This window comes from Ambystoma mexicanum, chromosome 6p (genome assembly GCF_040938575.1).
Source record: "Ambystoma mexicanum isolate Mex_15411 chromosome 6p, UKY_AmexF1_1, whole genome shotgun sequence".
Classification (NCBI taxonomy): domain Eukaryota; kingdom Metazoa; phylum Chordata; class Amphibia; order Caudata; family Ambystomatidae; genus Ambystoma; species Ambystoma mexicanum.
This window is the reverse complement of record NC_090935.1, coordinates 1494329843-1494351450: the sequence shown is the minus strand read 5'-3', so window position 1 is coordinate 1494351450 and position 21608 is coordinate 1494329843. Positions and strand designations below refer to the sequence as shown.

The window sequence follows — 21608 nt, the reverse complement described above, 5'->3', positions numbered from 1 at the left end:
TGGAGGTAGTCATGGCACTATTTGCGCCATGACTGCCTCCAATAACGGTACCGGAACCAGTCTCCTTCATTGGGGACTTACCGGTGTAGTCCGACCTTTGCAGGACCGGTAAGTCCCCATTGAAAGAGCCATTCCCCATTCCCATTTGAGCACCCATAGGGCTCAATGGGAAGGCGCTAATAATGGTACTGCAATTTGCGGTACCGTTATTAGTTCTGAAGTCCCTTAGTGGGTCCCGTCCATAACGCCTGGTAAAACCAGGCATTGAAGGAGGGACCCGCTAAGGGAACTCGTAGTAGGGCGTTAAGGGATTACTGGCACCGATCTCCTTAACGGTGCCCGGTATCCCTTACCGCCCTACTCGTAATGAGGCCCATTGACCGGATAAGGTTTGAATGGCTGTCAAAGAGTATATCTGTTCGCATATGTGGATGTCACTGGACCTCCTGTGGGCTGTCCAAACAGTGAGCTGCTTCATGTGTTCTTGACTCTTTGGGCAGTCATGTTCATTGGGGTGAGGAGGGGCATTCCAGGGAACCTCTCTTCAGTATGATAAAACAGCGGCTCGTAAAACTGGATGAAAGGTTGTAGACAATCTGCCTTGGCCTTGCTTTCATCATAAACATGCTTTTTGCTTTTATGAAAGATGCTCAACTCATTGAGAAAGGTATTGAGGTATTGAAAGGGCAGGTGCTTCTATGGTGATTGTTTAGCGAGACCTGGTGAGGCAGGCAGTTACTTTTAAGGTGGCTATGATGTCTCCAAGAAGGTTGATTAGTCTTGGGTAGACTTAGAGGCAGTGACAATGATAGCTGCTGATTCCTTAATAACATTTTGCATATTAAGTGTGCTACGTTTTGTGATATTAGTAGCAATGTTTCTATATTATTTATTTCTCATAATGAAAAGGTGCATACTATACAGGAGAGTGATCATTACTGAGGAATTATTCAGAAGCATTTTAAATACGAGCTTGATGTGTGGGGCATCTATCTAAATGTACTGTGTATTGATATGTTATACATGGTGCATGTCTTTAATACACACTAAGGATGACAGGAAGGCATGACCAGTGGGCTATCAATAAAATATTATGTGATATTTGTAAGTCTATCCTGATGAAAGGGATTAGCTGTCCACTTCAGTGGGTAGTTGCTTGTTCTCTTTACTGATGCACAGTGACAGGTATATACTTCTTCCTACCTTTATTCCTACCACAGCCCCTGCTGGGATGTTCTTGGACACTCCCCTGGGGGTGGAGGGAAGGCTCTAGAGGTAGGGGTGATAAGAATCACATCAGAGCTGCTGTGCACTGGCAGAGACTGAGGTATCTGGGCAACACTGCTCGGTTTTGCTTTCTGACCCGGCCCCTTTACTGCCTAGACACCAGATATCTTTCGGGGCTAGTCAAGGTGGCAGCTTCCTCTGTGTACACAATGCTCATTCAAAAAAAGACAATCAGCAGTATGATGGCAACGTTATCAGGGTAGAAGCTTTGCTTTTTGGCAGAATGCAGCTGTGTGTTTTTATGTTTTTTGGAAGCAAGAGATTTAGAGCTCTTGGAACTCATACTCCACTAGTGTATTTTCATATTTCTTACAGCATTACAAGGAAGTAGGGTGAGTGGACTTTTTGTAAAAGGAATTAACTGGTTTGGTGAGAGTGAGGCGGATAAAGTAAACTCAAAATATGTACCCACCTTGCTTGTTTCTACTAGATCTTACTGTCTCTTGTAAATCTTATTCTGGCCCTGGTTTTAAAACAATCTCACATCTGATAAATCTTGCGCCATTGTACTTGGGTTCATTCAAGAGGTTATGTAAACGTTTGCTTATCCTATTATTTCTGATGACTAGACATTTGCTTTGCAGGCAAAGCATCTGCTTAGTTAAGGTATTCCTGCGATTTGACCTACTCGTCTCAGGTGGAGGCACAGCCAATCATGCCCAGGTGAATACCAAGGACACGTATGGGTTAGAGACCATTTCTCTTAGGACAGCTCTCACATATTCTGGGAGGGATCAGAGGGATCCCAGTTGCCTATCTCCTGTAGCCAGATATCCTGCACCATCTATCACTAGCCAGGTCCCAGTAACAGGCTACAATAGACTCTTTGTAATATTAGCGGAAACAATCTGCAACAAATGTCTTTTTTTAGCTAAGAAAATGAAAAATGGAGGTACATTCTTTACAATTGTTTACTTGAGTTTTGAACTTTGTTTGTATACTTAGCTGAGAACATATCCAGCAATAGTCAAGTGCAACCTATTTTTGCAGAAATGTTTCAGGTTTTGAAAAGTTCACCACCTGTTCTTGTGGACGTTTTGGTCTCCGCAAATATACTGATTACATTTGTTTTTTAATTTTGCAAGAATTCTTCAAATTTGTAAAACTGTTGTAAGTAAATGCACAATTTCACACAACTGGCAGCATGCAACACTGTCCAATTTCTCATAGGGCTAGTAAAAAGGTAAATGTTTTGCTTTTTTTGCAGAGCTCCTACATCTCAGTTACACCAGTTTTACAAAATCGTGACTCTTACCTCTACGACAGAACATGAGGTCAGACAAGGTTCAGAAAGATTTTCTGCTTGAATGCATCTTCAACATAGAATGCATATACTCCATTTGGTTAAAGCATGACCTTGGATTTGACCATTCTTCTAGTAGCAGATGTAAATAGATTTCTGGGAAGGTTGAGAATCGAGAAGGCCTTGAAGTTAAAGACAAAAATCAGAAGCCCAATTTCTATCTGCATTGGGAGTCAACTGAGATCCCAGAAGATGGGGTGTTTCGAACACAGTGCTATAGACTACCAATTATCATTTCATTATTGCCCAGTAGGACATTCCATCTTTCCTGGGGAGCCAGAGGATTTCAAAGTGTAGCCCTTCAGAGTGTACTTTCAAGGCACAAAAAATTGCTTGAATGTTTAACAAAGGGAACAATCACACTAAAAGGTCTCAGCTGTAAGGTGAATCCTCTAATGAGCAAGCATGATGTCACATCAACATAAGAATGACAGCTAGGTTACATTTAGTAATAATATCAGAGAATGCTTATTGGTTAGTATGGGCTGCTAAATGTGAGGTTGCCAGTGATGCTGTCTTTGATATCAATATTCTGCTCTGAGTTAAGGTTGAATAGCTTCCAATACCAGATGAACCTGAGAGGTTTTTTGCATGGAACTTACACCTTAACATCATTTCAAATAAAGCTTTCTCACAGAATACATATAGAAAAATGATAATGGAAAATGTTTTAAAAAAATGAAGGTTTCTATTAAAATAAAAAGTGAAGTCTGAAAACATTGAATCAATGTTAAGCATATTACTAAACATAAAGGTTAACATTCACAATAAAACAATATCAAATAGTAACTACAATAAACAATGTTGGAACCTTATCTTAGCGTCTATTTTTGGATGGCAGTGAATGTGTTCATGAGTTAATTGTGTTTCTGTTATTTTTTAATATTGTTGTATGTGTGTTTGTCTTTGGACTATGACTGTTGGTATACATTTGGTGCGAAAAGTTGGATGACAATTGCAGCAATACTATATGTTCCTGTGAGCTGTTGATTTTAGTAGTTGTGGGTTTATATGTTGGAGTAATTTAACATAAGGTGTGACTGCAGGTGTATGTTATGAGATATTTTTATGGAAGGTGTATATTATTTATATTGCAATGTGTTTTAAGAATGTACTGCATGTTTGGTATGCATGTTGTGTGTCGCAAAGGTGTATCTATGGTCTTATATTACTATTTCTTTTGGTAATTGTGAGGGCGTGTTAAGGTTCCAGCAATGTTGGCTTTGATGTTTTTTTATTTTACGTTATATTTACTTGGAAATGTATTTTGATGTTTGATATGTTAAATCCTAACATTGATATTTTCCAATATTTGAAGAATTTACATTTATTTAGTTACCTTATTCTGATTATTTAGCTATCATAGTAACTCTTTAGTGTCTATAGTAACCTCAACTTTGGCATTTCCAACATGTGTAGACTTTGCTTTTTGTAGGTAGCAAAATATTTGTTTCCACTGATTATTATTTTATAACGTTACAGAGTAGGGAAACATTGGCTTATTTTGAGTGAGGGTATTGCAATGCATAAGAAACAAGATACAGCGTTATGACCATTTGTTTGCCAATGAGCATTTAGAAATGCCATATGTATTGGCTTTGATGATTTTTCCTGTCATATTACTATGGTTGTAAATCTTGCTACACTTTACCATACATGATATCAAGCTACGTACATTTGTCAATGAACAGCTACAAATGAATGCCAAAATAATGCATTTGCCTGTTATTTTGTAATTTATTTACGTAGTGATTGGTGATAGTACAAGCAGTGACCATTTTTGTGTCAATGAATAACAACAAACTGGGAGACTAATGGCCCGGTGGATGTGTGTTATTTCAAACAGTTTTACACATATAAATTGCTCATGGTAATGGAAGCAACAACCATTTGTCAATAAAACAATGGATTCCGCCGAATCTACTGGCTATGCCAATGTTTGTTCTTTACTACATTTTTATATAAGTGATTGGTCGCAGTAATTGAAGCTATGGCCATTTATTCATGAACAGTAGTAATGGCAAAAGTATTATTTCATACATACTTATTTACACGTTATTCCTCATAGTAACTGTACTTAGAAAGAGAATTCATAGCAAATGTAAGGATTTTCAAACACTAACCTGATGATGCAGCAATCAACGAGGCAGTTGGGGAGCCCCCTAGGGACCCTGACACCTCCCCTCTCCTGATTAGGAAACAAGTGGTGGTGTAAGGGATCCCAGGGAAACCCTCCTGGGGGAGAAAACCCTGCCGGAACGGAGATGGATCCAATCGTCCTCGGTACGTCGATCTTCAACGTGGGAAGGATTCTATTTGCAGGACTCTGTCTGCTTCTGTATTCTAATTTAAACAAACAGGGTATGAGCTGAAATATAATCATGGAAAAAACAGACAGAAGTGAGAAAAGAGCAGTACCGAGCGAGTTGGATGGGGGAGGAGTCTTGAGGAGTCTCGGAGGTCGGGAGAAGGAGGCTGGATACGGACACAAGTCTGTAGATATGTAGATAGGTAGGTAAAGAGACAAGGTAAGTTTAAGGACAAGGATGTAGGTAACATGCACCCTAGCTGCGAACTTACGGAGCGTCTGAGGAGAGAAGCGACGCGCTGAGCTGTGGTTCTGCCGCACCATATCCGGGATCCTTGGAACAGCGCGGTGACGTCAGAGGACGTCTGACTGAAGACGGGAACACTGCAACGCTACCCGTAGTAACAGGAGCCATGCTGGGAGAAGGAAACAAGGACAAAGTCCGCATTCTCCAGCGCCGCCAAAGGGAGCCGCGGCGCCAGCGAGACATGACAGTATGCCCCCCTCCAAGGGTCCCCCCACCGGGTTTGTCGGGGTGCAACCTATGAAAGCGGCGAACAAGCAAAGGTGCGTGGACAGCAGAGGCTGGTTCCCACGAACGGTCCGCTATAGTATACCCCTTCCAGTGGATCAGATATTGAAGTCGACCATGATGATAACGAGAATCACAAACACCGGAGACTTCGAATTCGGGACCATCTTCAGTTGACACAGGTGGAGGACAGTCCTTAGAACGACCGAATCGATCTGGAACATGGAGCTTGAGTTGGGACACATGAAATACTGGGTGAATTTGGGACCAAGATGGAGGAAGTTGCAATTCAAAGGCTAGAGAGCCCTTCGACCTTAAAACAGTGAAAGGTCCAAAGAATTTAGGAGACAATTTAGACGGAATCAAGTGTCTAGGAAGGAATCTTGCCGAGAGCCAAACCAAATCCCCCGGAGTAATCTTGGGTGATGGCGAACGATGCAAATCCGCAAAGCGTTTGGAGCTTTCCTGAGCTTCTAGCAAAGCAGACCTGGCCAAAAGATGTCCCTGTTGGATGTCCCCCATAAGGGCGTCGGCATCTGGAAATGCCGAAGTTTTGAGAAGGGAGGAAGGAGAACAGGAGGGATGGTATCCATAGGTACAATGGAATGGACTTGTCTTAATGGATGCATGAGGAGCGTTGTTATAGGCAAACTCTGCCAAGGGTAACAGTTCCATCCAGTTATCTTGAGCCGCAGACACAAAGCAACGCAGATAAGTTTCCAGGGTTTGATTCAATCGTTCGGTCTGTCCGTTAGTTTGAGGATGGTAGCCTGAACTTAAAGCTCTTTTAATCCCCAAAGCGGAACAGACCTGCTTCCAGTATCGGGAGATATACTGCGAACCTCGATCGGACACTATACTGTCTGGAAGACCATGCTGAGAAAATATGGTATTGATGAAGCGTCTGGCCATTTGTGAGGCAGTTGGTATGGAGGGCAAAGCCAGAAAATGGGCCAATTTGGTAAAATAATCGACCGTTACCATAATGGTGGTACAACCTTTAGACGTAGGCAAGTCGACAATGAAGTCCGTAGAAATCAGTTGCCAGGGACGGGTAGGTATTTGTACCATTGCCAATTTCCCAAAAGGTTTGCTGCGAGGGGTTTTGGCTTGGAGGCAAACCATGCACGATGAAACATAGTCTTTCACGTCCTTACCCAGGGTTTCCCACCAAAAATGCCTTAAAACAAGCTCCCGAGTACTGGCTATACCGCGATGTCCGGCCATGACAGAATCATGACACATATGCATCACTTCAGTACGGAGTTGGAGAGTAGGGACATAGACTCGATGGTTCTGATAATAGCATCCGTCCTCAAAGGAGAGACCCCACTTTCCCATTTGAAGACTGATAGAATCCTTGATGAGACAGGTTTGGGATGCAATTGAGTGAAGGAAATCTTGGACTACAGCAATAAATGTAGCCCGAGGAAACAGTTTTTCGGTCTGAAAACCAGGTTTGCATGTTGGATCTCTGCGTGATAATGCATCGGCTTGTAGATTGGTGTTACCCGGAATGATTGTGAATGTTATGTTGTAGGGAGAAAAGAAATGTGCCCATCTAGCTTGCCGACTGTTACGTGTTTCTGCGTACTGGAGGCTTTTAAGATTTTGATGATCCGTGCGTACTTCGATAGGATGTTGGGAACCCAATAGGAGATGTCTCCATTCCTGAAATGCTCGTTTTATGGCCAATAGTTCCTTCTCTAATACTGTGTAGTTGATTTCCGAGGGAGAGAAGGTTTTAGAAAGATAGGCCACAGGATGTTCTAATCCAAGTGCCTGAGTCTGTTTCAACACAGCTCCCAAGGCGAAGTGAGAGGCGTCTGTTTCTACAATAAAGGGTAGGCTCTGGTCTGGTGTTCGTAAGATTGGGGCTGACGTAAAAAGAGTTTTCAAAGTGTCAAAGGCGGACTGAGCTTCTATTGTCCATTCGAAAGTCTTCCCCTTCTTAAGCAGCCTTGTTAGTGGTAGAACAACAGAAGAAAACCCTGCAATAAACTTCCTGTAAAAGTTTGAGAATCCCAGAAAACTTTGGAGTTCTCTGACGGTACGAGGTGGAGACCATTCTAGAATTGCTGTTACTTTGCTGGGATCCATTGAAATCCCAGAGGAGGACAGGACGAACCCTAGATAAGTAACTGTAGTCTGATGAAATTTGCACTTTTCTGGTTTACAGAATAGGTGGTTGTTCCGTAATCTGTGTAAAACTTGACTCACATGTTGGTGATGTTCTTTTGGGTCCTTGGAGTACACCAGGATGTCATCGAGATATACGACTGTTGTGTGGAGAAGGAGATCAGAAAATATATGGTCGATGAATCTCTGGAAAACAGCAGGAGCATTTGATAAACCAAAGGGCATCACCCGGTACTCGAAATGACCAAAAGGGGTGCGAAAGGCTGTTTTCCACTCATCCCCCTCCTTAATCCTGATGAGGTGATAGGCTCCTCTGAGATCTAGTTTAGTGTAGATTGTGGCTCCCTTTACGGCCTCCAAAATATCAGGGATGAGTGGCATCGGATAACGATCCGGAATGGTGATTTTGTTAAGACCCCGATAATCTATGCAGGGCCTTAATTCATCTGTGTCCTTCTTCGCTATGAAAAACAATGATGCCCCTGCCGGAGAGATTGATTCCGTTATCAGACCGTTCTTGAGGTTGGTATCCAGATACTGTCTTAAGACCGATTTTTCCTTCTCCGAAAGGATGTACATTTTACCGAAGGGTATGGGTTGTGAAGATTCAAGTCGAATCGAACAATCGTCTCTTCTATGAGGCGGAAGGTCCGAGAACTGAGGAGAAGAAAAAATGTCCTGGAACTCCTCATATTCGGGAGGAAGAAGACTGATCTGGTCCACTATTTTATGGGATCTGTCAGGAGGTGAAGGAGGAGTAAAGAATCCTACAGAGCTGTCTGCAAGACAGTGTTGAACACAGTGTTCTGACCCCAAGAAGATAGAACCAGCTGACCAATTTATGAATGGATTGTGTAGCTTTAACCAGGGTAACCCCAAAATGACGGGATAGTGGGCGGCCTTAATAATGTCGAATATGATCTCTTCTCTGTGGGAACCGATAGACATCTTTAAGGCGAACGTTTGTTCCCGTATAGGTCCTGAAACTAGAGGCGTGCCATCCACCCCTTCAACTGGTATGGCAAAGGCTTTGGGAGAGCGAGGTAGATTCTGTGATTTAGCCCACAAATCGTCTATGAACAATCCCGCTGCCCCGCAATCTATCAAGGCGGGTACCGTTACTACGGTTCTATCTGGTAAGGAAAGAGAGACCCGTAAAACTACCATGTCCAATGATGGAGGAATCAGGGTTGGAGAGTAGACACCTTCCGAGGAGCAGGAGCTCCAGGCCATGTCCCTGCAGGCGCAGCGGACCCACGGAGGAACACACACATGCCCAGCTGCTCTCACGAAGATTCGGTAAGCGCTGATGTCCCTTGCGCACGTGCTGGAAAAAATGCAACATTAGCCTGTATATTACTGCAGGCGAGCACACGTTGATTCCCAAATGCAGAGTTCCTACTGCATTACTCTCCTGCCTTAAAAGGCTCATGCAAGCCCATTGCCACCATTAAGGTACACGAGGTACCTAATAACTCAAAGATGGCCGCCCGCCCGATGTTTGCTGCCCCCTCGGCCGAATCCAGCTTCCAGTAGCCATCCGATTGGCTTACTGGCCTATCTTCATCCCCATTGGCTGCCGGCAGGCGAAGCCGGCCCACTCCATCCAAGGCACACGAAGGCAAGGCTGCTGCCTGTTTCGAGCCTGTTTCCTGCCGTTCCTGCTTCTGCCAGTCCCCCTGAACCTCACAGGAGAGCACCAGCTTGGAGGACTCGCTGCCCCAGGTCCACTAACCATCGCCTTTGAGCCCCTTAGGTCAACGGGTAAGCCCACCAGCAGCATATCACGCTGGCCAACTCCCCCCCATGCGCATAACCCTACCACCTGGCTGTTGCCCTACACACCTACATCCAAGAACAGCACGTGACAATTGTGTTAATAACTTGTTCTACTCACTCACGGCTACGCACCTCTCCATAGCCATACTGTGATTCAATGCAGCTACAATGCCTGCACCGCGATATGCTACCTGAATGCCCCTTATTGTGCCTAAACACTGCATTTTGCCCCTTTTTTGTGATATTGAATCTAGGTAAAGTGCTTCTGCTATTTGTTACCTAAACTCTGCATTTTGCCCTTTCTTGTGATATTGAATCTAGGCAGGCTGACACTGCTACTTGTTGCCTAAAGACTGCATTTTGCCCTTTTTTGTGATACTGAATCTAGGCAGGCTGACACTGCTATTTGTTGCCTAAACACTGCATTTTGCCCTTTTTTGTGATACTGAATCTAGGCAGGCTGACACTGCTATTTGTTGCCTAAACACTGCATTTTGCCCTTTTTTGTGATATTGAATCTAGGCAGGTTGACACTGCTATTTGTTGCCTAAACATTGCTTTTTGCCCTTTCCTGTGATATTGAATCTAGGCAGGCTGACACTGCTATTTGTTGCCTAAACACTGCATTTTGCCCTTTTTTGTGATACTGAATCTAGGCAGGCTGACACTGCTATTTGTTGCCTAAACACTGCATTTTGCCCTTTCTTGTGATATTGAATCTAGGCAGGCTGACACTGCTACTTGTTGCCTAAAGACTGCATTTTGCCCTTTTTTGTGATATTGAATCTTGGTAGATTGACACTGCTATTTGTTACCTAAACACTGCATTTTGCCCTTTTTTGTGATACTGAATCTAGGCAGGCTGACACTGCTATTTGTTGCCTAAACACTGCATTTTGCCCTTTTTTGTGATACTGAATCTAGGCAGGCTGACACTGCTATTTGTTGCCTAAACACTGCATTTTGCCCTTTTTTGTGATATTGAATCTAGGCAGGCTGACACTGCTATTTTGCTATGTGCTCTCTTCCCGTCTTCACCTGCTTAATTAGCACGCTACTCACATTTACAATCTCACCACACCCTTCGACCTTAAAGCACCCCCACCACGACCAAATCAGCCCGCACCATCGATTACACCCATCGGACCCCCTGCCCAAGCCTTCACACACCCCAACTAACACAACACTAATGATACCTAACCTCAACCTCAGATTAGACAGACTCCGAGCCCGCACCATCCCTATCCACCACTATGCCACACCTACACACATACCACTTAGAAACAGCAGACTCAGCTCACGCACCCATAAAGTGCACACACTCCACATCCATGATAACTCATCCATATGCCACAAATTTAAACACACACTCACCACACCGAGCAGTAACCCCTACTCGCAACATACCACTGTACCTAAAGCAGACACCCACACCATACCTTCAAAAATCTCTTACCCTTGCCCAACGCTTTACAAATGCGCCTTAATTAACGTACGATCACTCAATGCCCACGCATTAGAAGTAAATGACCTAATAACTACCCAAAACCTAGACTTACTCGCTATCACAGAGACATGGCTTAACGAAGCCTCAGGCCCAGCCATTTCACTAGCCCTACCACAAGGGTATGCCATCCTTAGACAAGACAGGATAGCCAGAACAGGAGGGGGGGTAGCCATTATTCACAAAGAAACCCTCTCCATCAGAGCCATACCCCACCAAGAGGAAGATAATATAGACATCCTATCAGTCAAACTAGCACTCTCCCCAAACAGTACAATAAATATTCACACCATATACCGTCCACCCGGCCCAACCGCTAATTTCATAGGTCAAGTCAACCACCTCCTAAGAAACAACTTTAAAAAATCCACTAAATCACTACTCATAGGTGACCTTAACTTAGGATTCAACGACTCCAAGGACAAAACTGCTATCTCTCTAGCCAAGGACCTCCAAGACCTAGGCTTCACTCAAAAGAGCACCTCACCTACTCATATTAAAGGACGCATCCTAGATTGGATCGTAGACCACAACTGTAACACAGCCATCACCTCCAATACTAGCCTCCCATGGACAGACCACAACCTTCTCCTATTTGACATCCCTATCTTAATAAGCACTAAAGTGCTTACTAAAGCGCCGGCGACCGCAGCGAGAAGCGCTAAAAAACTAACTGCAGACAATATCAGTGCACTCCTCAACCTACCCTGCCTAGCGCCCCCATTCTCCGATGACCCCAACATCCTCGCAGAAATATTCAAAGACACCATCACAATGGCTGTCAACACTGCTGCCCCACTAGAAATCAAAAAAGAAAAAAAATCCTTCCATTCCAATTCCTGGTTCACTCAGGAACTCCAGACCATGCGCAAAGACAAACGTCTAGCCCTAAAAAATTGGCAGCTTAACCCATGCTATACCACTAAAGCTAACTTCAAATCCATAGCAAAAAAATACAAAGACGCAATCTTCCGTGCTAAATCAGAAACTTACAACAACCGCATCTCCAATGCCAACTCCCACTCCAAAGAACTTTTCAATATATTCAAAGAGCTAACCGTACCACCTACATGCCCTGATGAGATCGTCAAAGACGAGGCATGGTGTACAGGCATCCAATCAGCCATGCTTACAAAAATAAACCTCCTCCAAAACAAAATATCCCACCACTTCAAAACCTTACCCAAACAAAGTGAACATGCACAGACAAAACCTCATGTAACAGTAAGAAACGTGCCCAAATTTGCATTTACCGAAATTTCAGAAACCGAGGTCACTGACATTCTCAGACACATCAAACCATCACAATGTAAGGGTGATGTATGCCCCCCAAAAATCATCAAAGATTGCGCAGAACCTCTCGCCCCCCTTATCACAGCCTTCATCAATGCATCTTTCAAAACGGGCATAGTCCCAGACAGCCTTAAGGAGGCCTGGGTCCGCCCTCTCTTAAAAAAACCGACCCTAGACCCTGCCAACCCTAACAACTACCGACCCATAACCACAGTCCCCTTCCTCTTGAAACTACTTGACAAGGCCGCACACAAACAGATTCAACTATACCTCGAACTGAACGCAATCCTGGGTAAAAGGCAATCCGGATTCCGCAAGGGACACGGTACTGAAACTGCCCTTCTAGATTTAAAAAATGAAATCACCCACATCCTAGACAAAGGCAAGCCCGCCCTCCTCCTCCTCCTTGACCTTTCAGCGGCGTTCGATCTGGTAGACCACACTACGCTTACCAGCCACCTGACACACGCAGCACACTTCTCAAAGGACGCAGCATCCTGGGTAACATCATTCTTAGAGGGAAGAGCGATGAAAGTGTTCTCCAACATAGCACATGCTGCACCCTCCATCATCCAATGTGGGGTACCACAAGGTTCCTGCACTGCCCCCACGCTCTATAACCTCTTTACCAAACCGTTATTTGATAAACTAGACGCGCTAGGGATCACGTACACAAACTACGCCGACGACACGCAGGTTCTCCTCCCCCTGACAGGGAACTATCACCTAGACGCCTCTACACTACAGCAAATCTACTCTACCATACAAGCATGGATGGCCACTAACGGCCTCTGCTTGAATGGGGACAAGACCGAAATCCTCATTCTAGGACAGAAATCCACCCTCTCCAACCTCAACCCACTGTACATCAATTTCAACATAGACAATTGTACTATCCCTGTCCTATCCTCAGTCAAAACACTGGGGGTTCACATAGACGCAACACTATCCATGGACAAACAAGTCAGCGCCATAGTCTCGGCCTCAGCACTTACTACGAAACTCATTAACGCAATAAAACCATTCCTAACTAAGGATAGCTGCCTCTCCATCGCCCGAGCAACTATAGGAGCTAAGCTAGACTATTGTAACGCGCTCCTAGCCGGAACCTCGCAAAAAAACTTATCTAGGCTCCAAACTACTCAAAACAACGCTCTCAGAGCAGCCCTCAGCATACCAAAAAGTGAACACATCACACAAGCCAGAATAGCAGCTCATTGGCTCCCAGTCAAAGACCGCATCTCCTTCAAAATTCTCACAACCACCCACAAATGTATCAACCTCACAGTACCCTCTTACTTATCTGACACGATAGGTAGATATCAATCCACAAGACCTAGAAGAGCACAATACACGAACCAACTTGCAATACCTCGCATCAACAGAACAAAAGCAGGAGGTATAGGCTTCCCCTTCCTCGCACCCAAACTCTGGAATTCCCTTCCTACTGACCTTAGAGCTGACACATCTCTTTTCTCATTCCGAAAAAAGCTCAAAACTGCCCTGTTCAACTGAACCCGTTTTCATGTACTCCTGCTGCACTTGCATATCTGTAAAAAAGTATATCTACATGAACTGAATGTAACTAAGTAAGCAACACTGTAACTAGCGCCACGATGCCTACGGTCTGATGTGCGCTCAACAAATGTGAATAAATAAATAAATAAGAGTGGGAACCAGCACCCGTTGCCCCGACCGTTGTTCCCTTTGCGGTTGGGGTCTGGCGTTTCCCGAACGTGATTGCCGTCTAAGAGGAGCAATAGGGCATTCTTGTACTGTATGAGAGGAAGAGCCGCAGTACATACATAGCCCTTGGCTTTTCCTGCGAGCCCGTTCCTCTGGAGTAAGAGGTCCCCGAGTAATTCCCACTTGCATAGGTTCATCTGAATTAGTGGTTTTGGGAACTGAAACTATGTCTGGCCCAAAGCGGTGACTTCTCCCTTTCTTCCTTTCCGCTTGTCGTTCTTGTAGCCGATAGTCTAACTGCATGGTGAGGGAGACCAATTCCGCAAGAGTATTGGGCCTAGAGACCCGCGCGAGTTCGTCTTTTAACTCATCATGAAGCCCCCTTCTGAACAAAGTTATCAGAGCGTCATCAGCCCACGAGGTGCCGGCCGCCATTTGTTTGAATCGAGTGATGTATTCTAGGATACCTAAGGATCCTTGCTTGATATCTAGCAGTTTCTCCTGAGTGGAGACATGGTACTCTTTTCTTGAAAACATAGCCTTCAGGCTGGCAGTAAAAGCGGGCACTGAATCAAGAATGGCGTTATTAGAAGTTACAATAGGGGTGGCCCAGGCTAGAGCAGGTCCTGTTAGATGGGTAATCATGTATCCTACTCTATCTCTATCTGAGGGGAAAAAAGATGTTTTAAATGCAAATTGCACTGTGCATGCGTCCAGAAATTCCCTTAGTGATTGAGGATTCCCGTCATATTTCCCTCCTGGTAATGGACCCGGAGGGATTTCCGAACTTGTGGGAGGCTTCACTGACATTTGCTGTTTCAGATAAGCGTTTTCATGTTTCAAGGCTTGTACCTCATGGGACAAACCTTGTACCACAGTCGTTAATTGCTGCACCTGGTCTAACGCTGCTTGCAGCGTTGTCATAATTAGATTTCTTTTTTAAAGGCGTCGCTTGCTGTAAGGATTTTCAAACACTAACCTGATGATGCAGCAATCAACGAGGCAGTTGGGGAGCCCCCTAGGGACCCTGACACCTCCCCTCTCCTGATTAGGAAACAAGTGGTGGTGTAAGGGATCCCAGGGAAACCCTCCTGGGGGAGAAAACCCTGCCGGAACGGAGATGGATCCAATCGTCCTCGGTACGTCGATCTTCAACGTGGGAAGGATTCTATTTGCAGGACTCTGTCTGCTTCTGTATTCTAATTTAAACAAACAGGGTATGAGCTGAAATATAATCATGGAAAAAACAGACAGAAGTGAGAAAAGAGCAGTACCGAGCGAGTTGGATGGGGGAGGAGTCTTGAGGAGTCTCGGAGGTCGGGAGAAGGAGGCTGGATACGGACACAAGTCTGTAGATATGTAGATAGGTAGGTAAAGAGACAAGGTAAGTTTAAGGACAAGGATGTAGGTAACATGCACCCTAGCTGCGAACTTACGGAGCGTCTGAGGAGAGAAGCGACGCGCTGAGCTGTGGTTCTGCCGCACCATATCCGGGATCCTTGGAACAGCGCGGTGACGTCAGAGGACGTCTGACTGAAGACGGGAACACTGCAACGCTACCCGTAGTAACAGGAGCCATGCTGGGAGAAGGAAACGAGGACAAAGTCCGCATTCTCCAGCGCCGCCAAAGGGAGCCGCGGCGCCAGCGAGACATGACAGCAAAGCGTACATTGTGAAGGGAATGTTGTTGTCGTATGTATCTAAAGGGGTCTAATATATATATTTTCTTTTAAACATCGTATTTGCCAAAAACACAGATGCAATTGTGTTTTTCAGATCTTCTGATTGGCTGGTGCAGTTTACAAAATGTTTGCACTAACAAAAGTGGATGGTAAACATCAGATTTGTGGCAAAAATGAGACAAATCAGAGTGGACAATTTTGAGAAATCGCGTTCTGAAAATCCATTTCCCATATGGAGATCCCCATTCCAAGCGAATGGAAAGAATGCTCTTTGGTCAAACTTTCCTAACCTTTAAACCCATGCATGGATTTTCACAAACCTTCGTCATGTTAGATTGGATTGGGCACGTTCACTTGGTTGCCATTTTGGTGAAGATCCATTCACAGGTTCCAAGATTATAGGGAAATGCATTTTGCCATTTTCCTATTTCCCATGAACCCTTTGAAGTAACTTCAACTGTGGAGACGCAAGCACAGTTCAATGATATATAACATCATGTCTGATATTTATATGAAAGGGTAAATATACTTACAGGTCTTCTTTAGGGGCGGGTCTGTTCGATGGCTTCTGCATTTTCTTTCTCTTGGCGTTGTTCTCTTTCAGGAAGCTGCTGCCATTGGGGAAGAGGCCCTCCATCAGGTCCATGGTTGTTTTCATCTTGGAGTCTGGGTCCAACACATCTACTAAAGACCTATCCTTGCTGATGATCTCCTTTGCCAGCTGCTGGGATTTCATTTCCTCCGGAGTTATCGGCTTGATCTTGATGCATGTGCTGCTACAACTTTCAGAAGCATGGTGCCTAGTGTCGGAATACTGCGAGAGAATTATTTCTGCCATAGGGCTGTCTCGCTGAGGCGCAGGCAGCCGGTTAGTGTTCTGGAATTCCTCCACACTGGCAGATAAGTGCTGTTGTGTGTTCAGGTCTGATGGAAGGCTAGTTTCCGAGGACACAACACTGAGAGGTTCTTCTGAATTCATGGAATTGGTCCGCCGAAACTCTCCACTGGGTTCACTGAACACTATCTTCTCCTCAAGGAAATTGCTGTGGAGATACAATTTTAACAATTGTAACTTCAAATGTTAGCTCAATAACAACAATTAATTCATGCCACGGCATCCTGGATTTTATTATTACCTATTTCTGTAAACATAACAATTATAACATTCATTTTTATTTTTAGCAGAATGTGTCACAGCACATCTGAATAACAAATAAGCTTGCATTTAGTGAAGAAATAGTGAATAAGATTTGAAAAAAGGAAAATTGTGTTTGAAAATTGTGCCTCCATCAAAAGCAGAATGTACATTGTTAGGAGCAATTCATTATCCCGAATGAACATCCAACATACAGAGGCCTTCAGATCGTTGGGAATTAAGAATCCTAGTTTGACTGTGAACTAGACTAAGCGTTTCCATGTGTTAATATCCCTGCAAAAATATCGCCATACAAGAATGTCGCCATATTTTTGTGGTGATATTAACCCATTGAACCTGCGGGGGACCCCCCTGCAACTCCCATATTATTTTAAAGGGAGCATGGGACACCCCCATAACACCCGCTCCCATTTACCCCAATAATGATCCCCACTAATAATATCGGCTATGGCTGTTCCCGACGACCATATATATGGTGATATTATTGGTGGGGATAATATTACCGGATACCGACTAAGCAAGTGTGAATGCTCGGGGCGTTGTAACATATATTGCACAACCTGGAACTATGTGTAAGGTGTTTTGAGAGTGGCATCTCCTCTTTACATATGGAACTAGGGAGCTGAAGGAAAACAGGGATAACACAATGACACGGTTCAAAAGTGCTGGGACCTATGCACTATTACACTCTTGCTTGGTGCCTATAGCTGCTGGGTTAGCTTGACAGCAACAGCTACCAGAAGCTAGCCCACTGATGCTGTATAAAGAAACCTGTGTGACATTGTGTTTGTGAATGTGTAACAAAATGGTCGTCTATAAATAATAAAGTTATATAGTTTGCAATGAATAAGGAAGCTAGATTTGAAGCCCAGTATGCTCCTCATTCAATAGAGCTTGCTTACTGGAGCATCTCTGATACTTAAGTGGTACCTGTTTAGCTCCTGATCCTCAAATCTTTAGGGAACACACAGGTGCCATGGTAGCTCAACCTAACCCCATGAACCTCACGCACTATGACACCAGAAATGTCAAAGAACTGGGGTGCAATATCACAAACTGGAAATACACAGCATGCCACTGAGAGTTTGCAGGAGGAAGACAATCGGTGGCCTTACACTCTCAGGTGTACTGTACACATATTACAATACACATGTGCAATACAGACAGAAACTGAATACCTGTTGCTAACAAAAGGAAAAGGAATTGAGTAAAAGCCATCATTCTGAAAGCTATGACGGAACAAAAAAAAATCCACTGTATACCGTGAGGTTTCGAAATGAACGCTTACATTCAGTGTGCCAGCTTACTAGTTTACTTTCTTGTGACATCGAAGTCAAGTTTGGTATATCATAATTCTATTGGTTTAGTGCAGTTTACAATATGGTTTGCCAGTGCTCACCTAATTCATATTTTGTGGAAGGGAGTCTCGAGTTATTTTAGGTTTTGTGGCTGATCTGACGTTCTTATAAATTTGATGCAACAGCCCCCATTATTCTCATTTCATGACAAAAGCAGGCAAACGTGCACAACTGTCTACGCACTAAAGAGTGCTAATGGGACAGTGTGCCTGTTTTAAGGGTAATATATATATGCAATACACTGTTTTTGGTTCTGCTTTTTTACATTGAAGTCAATCATTAACAATAGGGACACTGTAGTCTTTAAAAGTACCCGCTGAAACTACTGATATGACCTTGTGCCACTTTAATATTGAACAAGCACGTATTTCTCTGTCAGGTGGTGTATTTACAAACGACGTTTTTCATTTCATACGCACCCTTGAGGAGACGTCATGAGTCCTCCCAGCCAATCAGGAATGCAGGCTTTACCTCATGGTATTGCCCATGTTCTCACACTCCTTCCCTCCCCCACAGCAGCTGGTGGCCACCATCTTTCCTTCTGGGAAAAGGCCCACTCTCGCCCATCTTTCCAACCCCCTCAACCCTCCCTAATCTCCCACTTCATCTTCGCGCCACCCCCTCACTTACATGTGGTGACATCTTTTCACCCGCTGTCCCAATTACCTCAGCATATATTACTGTCATGGAAATAGAAAAACGACTACCTGTAGTTCTTTTCTCCTTTGTCAATTTTATTTCGTATTTTTTATTTTTAAAGTTGAGAAACGACAAACACGCTGTTTCTCAAAATAAAAACATATTTTTTAGCAAACCTATAACCATGCCAGGGTGCTAACAGCAGTAAACCCCTCAATTGGCGATCATTAGCAGGTGTGGTCATCGCCCAGGGCCCACGTTAAGGTCCAAGTGAACTCGGCCCTAGGCTATTACCTGACCCAGCAATGCCCGGCCATCCATCTCCGAGTCTACTGCTTTATTAGCCCCCTCACCTTGTGTTTTCTATTTGCCGATTGGTCAAACTTGGAGCTTCACCCCCACGGTAAAGATCAGAGTTTTTGCATCAATGTATGCATCACTGGTCCCCCACGTGCCTGCTCAAAATATGTGGTGGGTCCCTCTCAAATGTTGTGTAGATCCTCCTGGGGAGCCAACACTCGCATCTCTCTGCCCCTTCTTTCATGTTCCATTGTCCTGCTCAGCCTCCTTACAGCACCCATACTGCCCTCTTCTATATCTTCCCCGCCGGAGCGGCCACTGAAAAACCTTGCATTTGCTTCCTTCCATTAGTACCCGGGGCACTTCTCGCTGCACGGTGGGTCCCAGGCTACTAATAGCTATAACCTCCTCAGCAAGATTCTTCACTGTTTGGTAATTGTGCCGGGACCACCTTAAAGCCTTTGAGTCACTCAGGCCTGTAATTTAGTCACTGGGTTGTTACCGGCCAGTTAGGCACCCAAGGCTCAGGTTCATGGCTTAATGAAACTCACTTTCTCAAATTCAATTGCTACATATGTGCTACTATTGGTGGACTGTTTCAGTGTATAGACCTTTCATCATCATATCACAAAATCAATTTACCAATATCTTTAAAACTTAAATGTATGATGTTAACACATGAGGGCAGCTGTTGATGATGTTAACATTGCTGCCAGTGCAGTGGTTGTTTTCTGGAAAATGTATGGTACAGTTATGCAATGTCATTTGCTGCAGTAAAGTGCATGGTTTACCATTCAAAGGCCAGACTAGATCTGCTGAATTTGCATGCAATGTAACGTAAAGTTTTTCATTTAATTGCAGATGCCACAACTGCAATCAGTTGCTTTAGCGATAATCGTGTCTATATTCATTGATCGCTCCAATTTTTAGTGGAGTGACACCATAATAGTTGTGCAAGTGCCATGCCCAAAAGTGGTTATCATGCCAGCAACCCTGTGTTCCCTGTTATAGCATATCACACAGCAACCAACCCATAAAAACTTTAAAATATGTTCCAGTACTATTCATCTCTGCCAATCAATTTTCCTGCAAATTTACAAGTTTATCATATGATGTTGTTCTCCTTTGCCATGTACTGTTTTACCATACAAAGTTCAGACTAGTATACTAAACTCCTAGACAATTTTAAGTGCTTCAATGCCATGACAATGCCAGATAGGTCCTACACAAATGTCACATGACATAAAACAACATTCTTCAGTTTGCTATTCAGCTGCTTTCTCTTGTTACTTTGTATATCTTGTTCAGTGTTGTACAATTGAAGGCACAAGGGCAAAAAGGTGAGTTGTTGCAACCATTGAAAATGCAGCCGATGAGCAAATGGAGAACATCAAAGCATAAGATCTCCACTACTGTAGTGTCTACTACCCAGAACTCACTGTCCTGTTTATATGGCTTTCCTGCTAGCTGTGGAAGGTGGACATGTCCTTTAACAGCCCACAGAGCCATGGTAGGCCAGAGTGAAGCGAGGGCCTTGGCTCGGGCTGTTAAAGGTCATTTTCACCCCCCACAGCGGGCATGAAAGCCACTCTCACCGTGGAGTCCATCCGGGGTGTGAATGGCTTTCAAGTGTTTTCCTATGGAGGTTCGCACTGCTTGCACAGCCGGTCTCCCGAGGGAAAAAAAGGAAAAAAAAGATGGCTGCTGCCATCATTTTCCATAGCTATGGCAGCAGCCAAGAGACGTGGCGAGCACCGGGACCCAGCAGGCAAGGGTGGGGAAGGGGATCTGAGGATTTTGGGGGGATAGGGTGGGGTGGCAACTCTGCATTACATTTTCGGGTGGCTCGAAGCAGCGGGCAGAGAATGTCTAAGTAAATGGCTGATGGCCCTTCCACGGGTGCGAATGGGTGTTCTGGGCCTTGCCTTATTCTTTATGGATGATCAGGTGCCTGGCAAAAACTGAGGCAATGCCAGTGGTGCCTTCGTAGCATCTCTTCTTCTTCTCTCTGAACAATAGGCTAACATGCCCTCTATCATACAATTGTTTGTGTCCGTCTGGCAGTCACCTTTCACTTCAAAGTACTCGATTTAGAAGATGGACAAGACTCTCAGTTTCTGGGCCACGGGTCACGTGACAAGCTATGGACATCCTTATTGTGTACATCAGCGTCACCACGGGATTCATCTTAATTGTACTCGGACGAAATAGGATATTTTTCGGGCACTACTCGCTCAGGATTGTTTTGCAATTGGGTGAATTTGGCATTTCGTCACAATTCGTTGTTCTGTTTTTATTACTGATTCGGAACTCAAACCACTCTTCACGTGGTGTTAATAGCACCCGATTCGTTTTTGGTGATTCCTTGTCTGAATTCGAGTTCGCACAATCATGACAGGCTTTCATTGTCTTGAAAGTGGGAATTTCAAAATTTGAATGGAATTCCATTCCAAAATGGCGTAGATGCCAAAGTCGAGACTTGGAATGGGAGAGAGCAACAAAAATAAACTACATCCTACACACAGATGTCGACATTCGAGTTATGAAAAAGCTGTGCATAACTTTGTGAAGCAACAGACTACGGAAAAATGTGTAGCCGACTCCTCTGTGTACCTACTGCAATGACAGACAAAATTAACGTC

The 21608-nt window shown here is 44.2% G+C and overlaps 1 protein-coding gene across 3 annotated transcripts in view; it reads right to left on the bottom strand.

Moving 5' to 3' along the window:
* Window positions 1-21608, bottom strand: part of SHROOM3 (shroom family member 3) — a 351046-nt gene that overhangs the window by 33038 nt on the left and 296400 nt on the right. For all 3 annotated transcript variants that reach the window (XM_069626325.1, XM_069626326.1, XM_069626327.1), the window contains exon 7: window positions 16047-16556. In XM_069626325.1, coding sequence (XP_069482426.1) covers window positions 16047-16556 — 510 coding nt within the window. The remainder of the gene's footprint in view (window positions 1-16046; window positions 16557-21608) is intronic.